Source organism: Kryptolebias marmoratus, linkage group LG2 (assembly GCF_001649575.2).
Source record: "Kryptolebias marmoratus isolate JLee-2015 linkage group LG2, ASM164957v2, whole genome shotgun sequence".
Classification (NCBI taxonomy): domain Eukaryota; kingdom Metazoa; phylum Chordata; class Actinopteri; order Cyprinodontiformes; family Rivulidae; genus Kryptolebias; species Kryptolebias marmoratus.
Window position 1 is genome coordinate 13,025,117 of NC_051431.1, and position 13,452 is coordinate 13,038,568.

The 13,452-nt window shown below is 39.1% G+C and overlaps 1 protein-coding gene across 2 annotated transcripts in view; it reads right to left on the reverse strand.

Moving 5' to 3' along the window:
* Positions 1 to 13,452, reverse strand: part of sik2b (salt-inducible kinase 2b) — a 46,052-nt gene that overhangs the window by 17,244 nt on the left and 15,356 nt on the right. For both annotated transcript variants that reach the window (XM_017429010.3, XM_017429011.3), the window contains exons 4-6: positions 7,581 to 7,742; positions 1,099 to 1,223; positions 798 to 921 (exon numbers count right to left, since the gene is read on the reverse strand). In XM_017429010.3, coding sequence (XP_017284499.1) covers positions 798 to 921; positions 1,099 to 1,223; positions 7,581 to 7,742 — 411 coding nt within the window. The remainder of the gene's footprint in view (positions 1 to 797; positions 922 to 1,098; positions 1,224 to 7,580; positions 7,743 to 13,452) is intronic.

A 13,452-nucleotide genomic window follows, 5' to 3' on the forward strand; every position in this document is an offset into this window, starting at 1 on the left:
AAGAAATCAGGACACTCTGTTCTCCTTGTTCAAGGAACAGGGGTTGGACTGGGGGTGGGAAGGCGGATTTGAGTGTCAGTCTGGCCCAAGAGCTGATATTACACTCGTACATTCCCCTTATGTCTTAATGATCTTAAGATCCTGAACAGAAAAATATAAACAAATCTGGTCGACTCTCACCACACCCCGAGAGGAGACTTCAGACCCAGATACAGAGAGACAGACGGACAGGAAGCTGTCTCGCAGGTTGAGACCGTGACTCAAACAAGACGCACAGAGACTTCTGAGGGGGACGGACAGACAAACTGCTGGAGGGCTTCACTGGCTCTTCCCCAGGTTACGTAAACAGCTCCGGCTCTGGACTTAATCTCCAGCTAGCGAGCGAGTACAGCAGCTAACAGCAGGGCTGCTTCGAGACCTTCAGCCAACCTGACTCACTCTGCAGCCTGCATGCAAACAGAACCCTCAAACACAAATTACAGCCAACACTGACGAAGCACTACATACTGTATCCCCTTTAAATGAGCACGATATTCTTTCAGAAAGGAAATGACCTTCAGACTGTGGCTGCTGCATAAGACTCTACCGGCAAACATTCAGTTGTACTTATTTAGAAAAAGATGATCTACTTGTCTGTGCATCACTCTACTTCACACACAATGCACTAGAAAAGGCAAAGTAGCACACATGAGTGTGCATTTACAAGATTATGAGGTACTAAGGTGTGGTTAGGGAATGATTTCCTTATCTTAATTTGTATTTCAAATCCCAGACTTGAAATACAAATCTCTTCTCACCTTCAGTCATGAAGTAAGGGATGCGAAACCTTCCTTCTAGGACTCTCTGTCGGAGCACGGGCAGAGTGGGCCCGTCGAAGGGCAACGCGCCACACACCAGCACATAAAGCACAACCCCCATACTCTAGAAACAAGATGAACACGGAGAACAAAGTTAGAAATCAATCAGAGACGTGGATTTGAAAACACATGAAAGGAAGTGAAGTTTCCACTTCCTGTATGGCAATGTAGTTTCAATAAATTATGAAAAGGACCGTCTTGTTTTTTTTTTTTTTTTTTTTTATGCAATCTGTCTTCTTACCCAGATGTCCAGCTGCGGACCCTCGTACTGCTGTCCTTCAAAGACTTCTGGAGCGGCGTAAGGCGGGCTGCCACACCATGTGGCTAGAGGCTCCCCGGGCTGGAAGAAGTTCCCAAATCCGAAATCTACAAAGGGGTCAAAACGCAGAGGTGAGCAAGTTAAAGATCATTTTAAACACTCAATTTAGGAGACGTAGTCCTCATGTAACTTGCAAAAAATGAAGTAATGCTCAAGTATTTCAAAAGGAAAAAGAAATGTAGTTATGCATCATAATCAAGAGTGTTTACATAGAGGTTTTGTGTAATGCAGTATGCAATCCACATTTTTGCACATTGAGGAAATGGGTCTTTGTATGAGGCAATATCCCCTGGAGACTAACATGAGGTCATTAGTGCTTGGCTCTGATTGGCTGTCGGAAAAATGACTAAAACTTTGATTTTCATCTTCAGGAGAAAAACGCAGAACGAGCACAAACACACACAAAATGTCAAGCCTGCCTTTTATTAAAATCCAAGCAAACAGTGCGGTTAAACAATCCAAAAATCACGCTGAGCCAACTCTAGTGCCTGAAATCACTCAAGCAACCTATTTTTCATATTAGCTTCGATTACGTTTACACATTTTTCATTATAATCCCGTTTTATCTTCAATGCGACTGTTTCTCTTTCGTTCTTAAGTTCAGGAATGCCTTTTTACATATGAGAACTTGCAGTTTGTTTTTCCTGTTTTGTGTTATTGTTAATGTAATCCCTCCCTCTTTTAATGGGTAGTGCTAGTTGTTTTTATAGATCTGCAATTGTGTCAAAAAAATCGACAACAAATGACTCCATGCTTAGTTATTCCATTATCAATGAGATGGTGTCATGGGACCAGACAGCTGTACTTTAGTCTCCACTCACACCCACTTTTCATCATTTAAAACAGTTACATAAACATAAAAAATGCATTGCAAAACAAATTACAGTTAAAAAAAAATCCAGTTTATATAATGGGGCTGAAGGTGGAGTGAGATTAAACAAACAATAAGATGTGAAAAGTTCTTTTTCTCTTTTCTCATTGTGAATGTTTACAATAAACCCCAAATAAACAATAATCTCTAAATCAAATTCAAATCAACCACATAACACGCAGTAAATTAATCATATTGTGTGAAGCTTTTAGTTAACAAACTAAAACTATAACTTCTAGTTATCAAACATGTAAATTAGGTTACTTTTAAGATTTGCAAAATGCTTAAATATGGTAAAAACACAATATACTGATGGGTAGTATATATATATTTTTTTCTTCAACGGATGCAGAAGACATACCCCTAAAAAAAACAAACATATAAAATCAATGACTGCTTCCTACAAAGCTAGTAACGACAGACACGTCAGACAATATTTCATGAATAAACTCATCAAGTTAAGTGTTTATCAAAGTTTAAATATCTGTTTTAATCTGCATCACCACTTTTAATTCTCAAAAAACAGTATTAGCCGTTTATGGCGCACCAACAAAAAGCACCAATGGCTTCACTGCATTTTTACTTTTTACTTTTTTAGGGGGATTTAGTCACCTCTAAACAGGATTTTTATCATTTCAGTGGCTACTTAAAAAGTCATCAATGAGATTTTTCTACCTGGCTTGAGCTGCACATGTAGGGTGCAACTCGAGAACAGGACACGCCTCTTATCTCATTTGCTAATCAATAAATCTTTGGTTTTTGTCCTTCAGGTCCTCAACTTGCACCTTTGTCCCTTTCCATCAGAAATGTGAGACCAGAGGAGAGAAGCCACAACGCAAGAGGCATTTAGGCATGCTAATAATTTTAATAATCAAACACCAGTTAAAATGTGTGACTCATCTCACCATTGTCTTATTGCGGCATTATTTTTTCCTTCTGTCAGATGAGCTTTGAAGTCATTTGTGATGACGCATTCATGTACTTAAGTTGACATTTACTTAAATTTACTGAGATTGATTTCTGCCTCAAAAGGAAGAAAGATTGGTGGGAAAAACGTCAAGAACATGTATATTAAACAAGTGAGATCATGGAATATCCTATTGTTTTATTTATTTCCTCCGTTTAATAGTCTAAAATTTAGTGCATCTGTCACTCTAATCCTAGGACCCACTTTTATATACAAAAGCCTTTCCTTTTGTATGCCTTTACCAATCTTCTAACAACTGTCCGCTGTTAAATAAAATGCAAAAAAAAACAAAAAAGCTAAATGTAAAAGTAGATGACGACAATGAATAATCTGGATTGCAATCTGTTCATTCCTTGGAAAAAATGTAGGAGATTCTAGCCCAAATACACGCAGGAATCAGATTTGAGAGATTAAGGAAGAGCGAATTGAAAAGCAGACAGCAGATGTGAGCGCATTCAGTCAAACTGTTTAATTATCGCAATGCAGGCAGCCGGCAGGTAAGGCAGAAGTGAAGCAAAAAGGTGAAGAAGTGTGTCATATCGAGTTTCTTATAGTTCTGTTTACTGTCTGATGTTTTCACAGAGGTAAAATTTGAGATGCGGGCGAGTGAAAGCAGTGCAGTTGTTTTATCGTCAGAAGCTGTGACCCATTTCATGGAGCTGAATACTGAGCAGACGGGTTGACGTCAAACACTCCGGCACGCTGCAGGCTACTAGCAGCAGTCTCAGCTCTACAGGAAAGGGTGGGGCGGTGGTGGTGGTGGTGGTGGTGAGACGTGAGTGTCACACACAACAGAATTAGCATAATATCAGACGTGTTACACTGGAAATACAATTCACCTGCCAGTCTGTGTCTTCTCAGTGCAAATGCGTGCACTCCTGCAGCTATTAGGGCAGATTTCTGCAGTTACAGATTTAATTAAGCGCTAAATATAACTATACCAGCAGTACAGCTCTTCTTTTAAACATTTTAATCAAGCGAAAATCTTTTTTCCCCCCTCTTCATCTTTGTCGTCACGATTCAAATGATTCAAACTTGAATCTCAATCTAATGTACAGAAAAAAGCGAGACATGACCTAATCGAAAGTAGAGTGTGTAACAAATAAAGTTCAAATTGTTATTAGGAAACCTCTGTTGCAGAATGAGCAGAGGGAAAGTTATCCAATGTCTCTCTTTAACCTTGCATGTTCTGAAGTTAAAGAAAAATATAAACTACTGCAGAGTTCACCTTATCCGACACCAAAAAACCCTCAGATACAACATTTACAAATTTAATCTCGACTTTGAATTACTTGGGGAAGTTTTAACTAAACAAAACACACCGTTTTCTGTTTGTTTCTAATACAGCAGAATTCCAACGTGTAAACAAAATGAAATCTGTTTTGCCAACCTGAGAAGGAGGATGTTTGTTGTGTCTACATCACCTAATGGGGCATGAAACACCTTTAGGCTTTGGTTCACTTCATGCAACATCCCCATTTAGATGGCTTCATTTTTTAGGAAACATTAAACAGCATTTAATAAGCCTGTAACATGTGAACACATCTAAAAGAAAAAAAACATATATAATATTGAACTAAAATAATTACATTTTTTATTAATCCCAAAGCTAAATTAACCACCTCCCCCCCAAAAAAAACGAGCAATAAGAAGACTTGTCTTTTTCCGATCCAGCCACTCCCTCTTGTTTTTGTTATTTCTGCTCCGTTCTTTCCGTCCCCTTCAATCTGTCAACTCGACCCAAAAGAGGTTGTTTGAAGTGAAAACATTAAGGGCACTCCCTGCTGCTACTGTTGCACTCTCCTCTGCAGCCGCCACGAGTGTGACCTTTCCTTGCCTGACCGCCAGTAAAGCTTCATACAGACTGACCAGAGCTGGCCTTTAGAAAACTGGGAGACCTGGCTGGACTGAAAAAAAACAAAAACAAAAGCAGGAGCATCGACACTTTGTCTAGTCTACAGTCTACAGAATTCAGACAGGTGTGGAAATAACAGGAAAAACAGAATTAACTAATTGCTCGTGTAATTTATGACGCAAAAATACCAAACATCTGAGGAGCCGTGTTCACGAATAAAAGGATGGCTGAGGACTGATGTCCTGAGTCATAACATAATGAACTTGACTAAGAACACAACTCCTCTGAAACATATTGTGTACCAGTCAAAAATTGTCAATTTGCGTGTGCTCGCAGCAAACCTTATCCAGTTCCACAAATCTAATAGCAGTTCACGTGAAAGTTGTTTTAAAAGCTTATACATCGCCTTTAGTTTCACATTGCTTGGCTTTTTATTTTTATTACATTGACTTCTATGTTTTTTCTAAGGACAAATGGCAGCATCTAGCTGTGGCCCTTCATGTGCAGCCTGGGGGGCTTGCAGTGGCAGAACAGCTGGCTGTATTAATAAAAGGCAGGTTTTACTACTTTCTTGTCCAGTGAAGTTAATGTATCCTAAATGTGAGTTCTGAACCCTTTTTAATCCTCATCCAGCTGCGCTTACACTTTCTTTTTGCAAGTTGCAAAAGGCTAATCTTATTTTCCATCTGTCTGCTGACTGAAATGCCCCTAACCTGACCTAACAAGGTCCTGAAAACTAACGCTTCTTTCATTCCTCCGCCTCCATCTTTCCTGCTTTTTTTTTTTGCCACTTCTTACAGCAAAGTTCTTATTTCGCTAGATGCTTCCACAATTAGAGTTCGTACAGTTAGTTTGGCTGTGTTTATTACTTATCAAAGATTAAAAATAATCACCATTTGCAGCTTTAGATGCAGATTAGCAAAGCATTAGCATAAAAAGGGAGTAGTAGAATAAATTTTATCCTGTCTTTTACACTGAGTCAGTGAAAGGTTGATCAATAATACTAATTCAGTACAGAAATGTGAACAACTTAATCTAATGTATCGGATTAATCTGGCATTTAAACTCATCTAAACTTTATGTACCATTTACCAAACTTGTAATTGCATGTTTTGGGTTCAGAGCAGCACAGAATGTACCTTTCTGCTGCTGAGAGACAATTTCTGTAATCACAAGTCGGGTAATGTTCTGTTCATTGTTTTCCTGCTTCAAATCTAATCTGCGGTGCTGAAAATCTGCCGTGAGTCAGACGTGTTTGTGAAAATTACTGCTGGGGTAATAACATCTTCATCTCGGAGCCTTCTGAGAAACAGTAAAAAGGATGATTGCAGAAATGACACGGCTAAAATGCACATTTCTAATTTATCAATAAATTTAAAGTTGTGTTCGTTTTATCTTAATTTGCTTTTTACTTTTTTGAAGAATTAAAGCCACTGAACACTTGGATAAACCATTGATTGGGTGCTAAGTGGAAATCTCAAGTCTTTAAAAAAAAAAAGGACAAAACTGAAGTACTTAAAAGTTATCATTTAAAATCTGTTGAGAACAAAGCCCATTTTCTTTGAGGCGCATGTTCTTTTACAGCTGTATTTTTAGCTGCCTATCTAAAATCGCCTCAACTCTGATGGACTTCAGTATCAGCAGAGATAAACCTTGGTCTCTTAAAGCAGGTGCAGCCCTGCCACCTTGTATACTCCGTCATCTTTTTATCCACAACTCTTTCCCTAAAGTAGCCATTTCATTTTATCACCTTTTCCCCCCTCCATTAGGACCAAACTCATCTCTCTCTCACTTCAAGAGGCTTCCCCTCCTCTACTGGTTGGCATTCTCACAAGATAGCTCCAAATGCTCCTTGTTTACTTTTAAAAAAAATTGACTCTAGTCCTCCAGATGAGTATCATCCCTGCTTTTTAGTCGATTCCTGTGTCATCTTTAATGTTTCCCTCTCAAAATTTAAAGCTGAAAGGGGGGGATGGATTTTGAAGCTCCTCTGATCTTCAGTTTTGAAAACACAGTCAGTCAAACCTCTGAACTCTTGGTGACATTTTAAGATTATAACCTCTTTCAGCCGGCAGCTATCTTGCAAACAGCCCCTCGATCGATACTTAACACTGTGCGAATGTCTTGAGCAGAAAGTTCAGATATTTTTGAGCAACATCAGGGCCGAGACCACGACAGGCAACAAATCCAAGTTTCCACTTAAATATTTGTTGTTTTTTTAGGCCCTGTCCACGTGTTTTAGCAGCACCAAAACAGTATATATATTTTTTTTGTTTGTTTTTGAAAAATGGGTTTCAAAATAAAAAAAAAGTCATCTTTGCGTAGACAGACAAAATGCAATCTTTTGAAAACACTGATGTCGTAACCCCCATCTCTAATCTAACCTATGGCCCGAGGGAGTCCTCCTCTTGTTGTGTTTACATTTTGTACCCAGAGTGCAGCTTTATGCACACGCTCCAGGCCTCCAGGTTTCCTGTTTTTGGTGTATTTTTGTAGCCCCACATCCAGGCCTTTTAACATTTTACGCTGTTTGTGGCGATTCCATGTGGATGAAAACATTTCCAGAAACAATACCATGTTTAAGAGGATTTTTTTTTAGAAACATTCAAATAAAAAGAATCATTTTGGAAAACTGGGTTTCATTGTTGACAAGATCTTAATCTCTCAGTGAGATTACGGAACCACTCCCCTCACTGCCGTGTTTACAGTACCTGCAATCTTGATGTTCATGTGGCCGTCTAGCAGCAGATTTTCTGCCTTCAGGTCCCTGTGGACGATGTTTCGGTTGTGACAGTACTCGACGGCAGACAGAATCTGCCAGAACTTCCTCCTGGCCTCCAGCTCACTCAGACGGCCGTGCTTTGCCAGATAGTCTGCAGCCAAAGAGACAGGCATTGGAAAGCGGTGACGTGTCATGTTCAAACCACATACAGATGATATTTTATGCAGATTACACAACATCAGTCCTCATCAGACCTTTCAGACACAGTGTAAGGCATCACTGCACAGCTGAAAACAGTACATTCAAACGGATTCTATTTTTTTATTTTTTATTATTCCTCTGAGTATTACTGTTGCTGAAAGAATTATTTACTTTTACTGAAGTGCAGGCTTGGTGCCAGCACTGGTTTACAGCTGCTCTTCATTTCAGCATGCTTAGAAAACAGATTCTGTACAAGATGTAATTTATCTTCGGAAACTCTTGTGTTAACCGTCTGTTGATGAGTAGGCAGAGACTGATGGTGAAGAACGCACAGCGTGGTCACCGTGCTGCAGCACATGTTGTCCACATGAGTAAAATTTGGATAAGCTTCTGAGCTGGGGATTGATTGGATAATAATGCCGAATTTGGCGGCGCAAGAAAACAGCACACAGGGAAAAAAAGACAGACAGTTTGGACAAATCAAGGCACTGATCTCACCATAACCCTGTATTCTAGTTCTGTGAGTATTAAAATTATTTGATTTATCTGTGAATCTATTTGGAACAGGGAAGGAAAAAAAAAAAAAAAAAAGAAAATAGAGTTTGCAGTTGATTAGAAAAACACAAAACTGAACTCAGTTCTGTCCTTGAGGGGTTCCACAAAGTGTCCAGATCAATTACCTTTCCCTCAGAGCCTGCTCTCACCTCCCTGATTGTTTTACTAACATTCTAAATTTGCAATTTACATTTTTTTTTTCTTACAAATGCTGACCGACAGACAATTTCACAAGATGCAAAATTTGCTACTGCCCCGTGAGCTTTGAAAAGTGTGGTGTTTGTTGTTGTCTGCAGGGTTCATCTTCACACCTCTCTGTCTAGATAGCTTGCTAACTCTTCAATTCGCACTTAGTGGCAAACAACAGAGGACACTTTGCACTGGCTTTCCTTCCAGCTGGCATGGACACAGAGCACTGCCTAAACCTGACAACAATGCACAATAACCACAACAGAACCCGAAACAACACATGGAGACACGAGAGAGATGTAAAGAATGAAATCATCTGAAAATTACACGGCCAGGCATAGATGTAGCTGCAAAGCCTCGCACTAAACACGTACAACTATTTCAATGATGTGCAAGTAAAGAATAAAATAAGAAGAATCCAGTTAATTTGTGTTCATAAACTTGGAACATCAGAAACAGTATGCAAGCAGCTAATCATGAAAGATTAAAAGAAGTGCAACATTATTCCTGATGCTTCACATTCTAAAAACCCTTCAGTACGTAGACTTTTTTCAGTTTAGGGTTGAGCAAAGGGTCAGCTTTGTGTTTAAATAAATCGTAGACAGTAAAAATGACTCGAAAACCAAAGCTGCTCTATAAAACGTCTACAATCATCAGAATGGTTGATAAATAGTTCACATCTGTCAGATAGAGAACATGATTAGATGGTAGCTGGCGAATTTCATAAAAGAGGCTCCTCGGTGACAAAGGCATCCTTCAAGCGTCAATGCTAATCAAAAGGCACACTGGGGAGAGGAATGTGTCGAGGTCGTCTGAAATCGACAGTGGCAGGCCTTTAATTGTTCTAGGATCAAATCTGTCCCATTTGTTGGTCTGCCTCCATCAGCTAAAATACCAGACAACAATCTTGTGTTCAGATGAGGTGACTGTCAGGCGGCTAAAGAGCCTTAAGTTGTTAGTACATTCCTTAACCCCATTGTCAGATAAAATCTGTCTAAAAATGTATCTCTGCCACAACAAAAGGAGGAACTATGACGATCAAAATATAACATCATACACTTTTAGACAATCTTTGCCGTTTGGAATGGATAATTTTTCCATTCTTGGCTATGCAAAACATGTCTAAAGTAGTTTTGTGAGGACTGGAGCTAATTAATTAGCAATTAGCTCTATTACTACCTTTTTGGTCAAACAAGCAGTCTACAATTCAAATATATTCTGTTACAATCATGGGAGATCAAGAAAACTAGCAAATATTCCCTTTTGAGAGTAAAAAACTCTGACTTTTAAAGCATTTTGGTTTCCAGGCTTCCGACTGCCGCTTAAAGATTTACAAGTTTCCAGGTATAAAACAAACACTGGGAGAGTATTTTAACGCTTTGCTTAACTTTAACAATGTAATTTATTTTTGTAAGAACAAGGAGAAGCTTTGTGTTACTCAGTGGCACTTGAACAACAAACCATTACTGTTAGAACTGCCACACACACGCACGCACACACACACACACACACAAAATGCAATATGTTGCCCCAGTTGAACGATGAGTAATCCACTGATACAGTGCTGGTGAGGGTACAGACCTCAGCACTGTGAGGCATGCAGAACGCCATTCTGGGAAAGGGAACAGAACAAGTATGAATCATAGGGGTATTAGGGAAACAGCTCAACAACCACTGTGTTCCACTTCTGCGGAGAGCCGGGTGAGGAGCTAAGTCTCTTAACAGCTGCTCAGGTTTGGACAGGACAAACATCATGGATACAAATTGGCTTGTTGGACGGAGCTCTGGCAAGACTTCAGATATCACTGTGGGGGGAAAGCATGAGGAGCATGGAGATACTTGTGTTTGTGTAGAGAACAAGAGGCAAACACACGCACACAGTAGTTGATGCCCAAACCACTTAAAGAGCACAATCCTCATTAAAGTCACATCTATATGCATGTTGATAGATGTCGGTGCTGATTTAATACAAACATGCTAAAGGTTTAAGTGGATCTGAGCCAGCTGGAGCTGATTGCTGTCCCTTTATTTGATATAACACCACTGAACGAACTGCAGCAACTGGAACATGACAGCAAAGGTTTCTTTAACTCCTTCACTGAAAAGTGACAAATAAAACTGCCCATTCAAATGGAAACAAAATGGTGGATTAGGCAAAAAGGAAGCAAAAAAAGATCCTCTTGTAAATGTTTACACAGACACACTCATTTACACATTTCATAAAAGCAGGAGTTTTTAAACAATCAGGGCTGATAAATAACTAATATATTAATAGGTCTATTGAATTTTTTGGCTTCATCTTTTATTTTATAGAAAAATTACAACACATTTGGTGTTATTACCTTTTTAATCATGCACTGGCCACAACACTTGTGTTCTTATTTTGATATTACAAAAAAGTATGAAATTGTCAATTTTCTTCAAGTATTTTTAAACAGCAAATCTGAGCAGAATGTCAGAACTAAAAATCCAACATTAACCTTGTACATCTTAAGATGTGTTTTGGAGAAATGAGACAAAAACAAAGAACAACTAAAACCTCCCCACACCATATCCTTAATGCCAGAACATGTACACGAACTGTAAGTGTTGCGAGAAAGAATGAACGACAATTTACACAGAAGCGAGAGCTTTAGCACTTCCAGTTTTTTGGGAATGGGTTGCAGTAATAGATGAATTGAATGTTATTAAAAATGAAGCTTGCAAGAGAAAATATGGAAAATCCACAGTTCAATCTTTCTGCAATCAAAAAAAAAGAAAACGGCAAAGTAAAACACACTGTTTCCAGATGTCTGAAATGACTTGAAAATGAGAACAAATTACCTCAGATCAACTTTCAAATAAGGAAAAAAACATGTCAGTTTGATTTGATGCATGTTCCGTACAATAGTTTCCTATACGGCAGGTGAAATCTCTCAAAGATGCTACATAAAATCCTGCCTGTCACTCAGCTGAAAACACACTGCAAGTTTCCAAAGAGGGGTGTCTGGAACTGTCAAACTCTCTGCAAGGAAATACATTTTAGGCTCATAAGAATTACACCGAGGTAAAGTGGGGTGATGTCATTTACCACAGTCAAGATAAAAGACATTCAGTAATTGGTCCAGTCTGTCAGCCATCAGACTGACTATACAACACCTTCTCTCAAGTTCCACTTCTGTAGTTTTGTATCTACTTATAATCTATTAACTTAACAGTGTAAAACTGTCAGCAATTGCATAGATAAATAGCTTTATTGTTTGTTCCACAATAGAACAGATTTGTCTTTAACATCTAAAAGTTTTAGATATTAAATGTGATTTTCCTTTAAGATCAAATTTTTGTTTCACCTTTTGTTTTTTGTTTTAGCTTGAAAATGATACAAATGTAAAGGGTTAGCATTTCCTAAAAGGAATGTATGTCGCCTGCCACCTTTAATGCCAGTGTTTTAAAACTAAGATTATCGTATGTTCCGAAATAATAGTTATGGCTCTTTCAGTCAAACCTTGAAAAATAATGTTACGCACAATCTTATGCAATATTGTATGATCTCATGTTCAAAGAATGTGCTGTGAATGACTCTTAGCTACTAACACATACAATTATAGCTCAATATCTAAAACGGACTGAGTTCCAGCCATTGTTGGTTTCTAAGGTCAAGTGGCTGTGCTAAACAACTTGAAGTGTGTTAACTTCAAACATTAATCAGTTTTTTTTTGCATCCAGTGATTACTTTATAAAAGTTTCGTTCAAATCCCTCTACTGGTTCATGAGATACTTTGCCAACAGTCAAACAGGCAAATACTGTACATGCTGAAGGTAAAAACATTACTACTGTTTCACCTTTCGGTGGTGGGTGTTAGGATTTCCAGTTTAATGACAAAAGTCAATTTAGAGTGAATCAGCTTTTTCCCCCACATATAATGTACATCACGTTTTCCTCGAGATTTGAGTCATTTTCTTAAAAAAATGTAATGCATGGAAGTATTGCAGTCAAGTTTTTTTAGCACCAGATAATAATTATTCCTAATGTACAGTCACTCCTTTATTCAACCTTTCCTTCTACGGTCATCAAAGTCAAAGCTGCCACACCCTGGTGACTACAAGATCAGCAAAAAAAACTGGTTATGAATCATGAAGGATGGCACATAGAAAGATAGAAACTGACACCCTACTGTATGTAAATAAGAATGTGTCTCAAAAATAGCCTAAGTGCTCCTTTGAAGTCAACACTCTCAGTGTCTGAGTCTCTTTCCAACAGTGAGATAAGAGATGTGCACGAGTGATTTGACTCACTGCCAGCTACTACGCTTCCCTCTCTCCAGCAGTGCTTTCTTAAATATGCATGCCCTACATTTCCCCACCACCTCCCAAATTCAAAAGGATGTCCCCCTGCTCTCGCCTCTATGTTCTTCCGTCTCCTCTCCCCTCTTGCCGCCGCTTTCTGCGATTCGCCTAAATTGTGGTTGACCCAATTTCCAGGTTTGATCCATCCTGCGGTGTTGAGGCAGACTGTGGAGCGACAAACTGACAGGCAGACAGACAAAGGCACATCAACACAAACTGGCACCAGCGTCTGAGCCGAGCCCATCACGGTGCCCACCCATGCTTTTGTGAGGACGAACCCATCATTCTTTGCTTCCTGGAGCTAAACCCAGAGATGATTTTCTTTGTCTTTACAACTCAAGACACACACGCTGCCCCCTCCTCGCAGCTCCTTTAAGCGTTTGATTTAATTCACTGCACTACCATCAAACACACCTTCCACTTTTTGTAAACTATAGCCAAGAACAGACCTGACAATTTCATCATGACAGCAAAGAGGAGGCAAATCTCCAGGGGCGGTGGGGGAAACAGTGGAGGAAGAGAGCAGAGAATCAGCCATGGCAGTTTATCTGTTTGCCTGAGTGCATCCTGACTCAATCCAACCTCAGGAA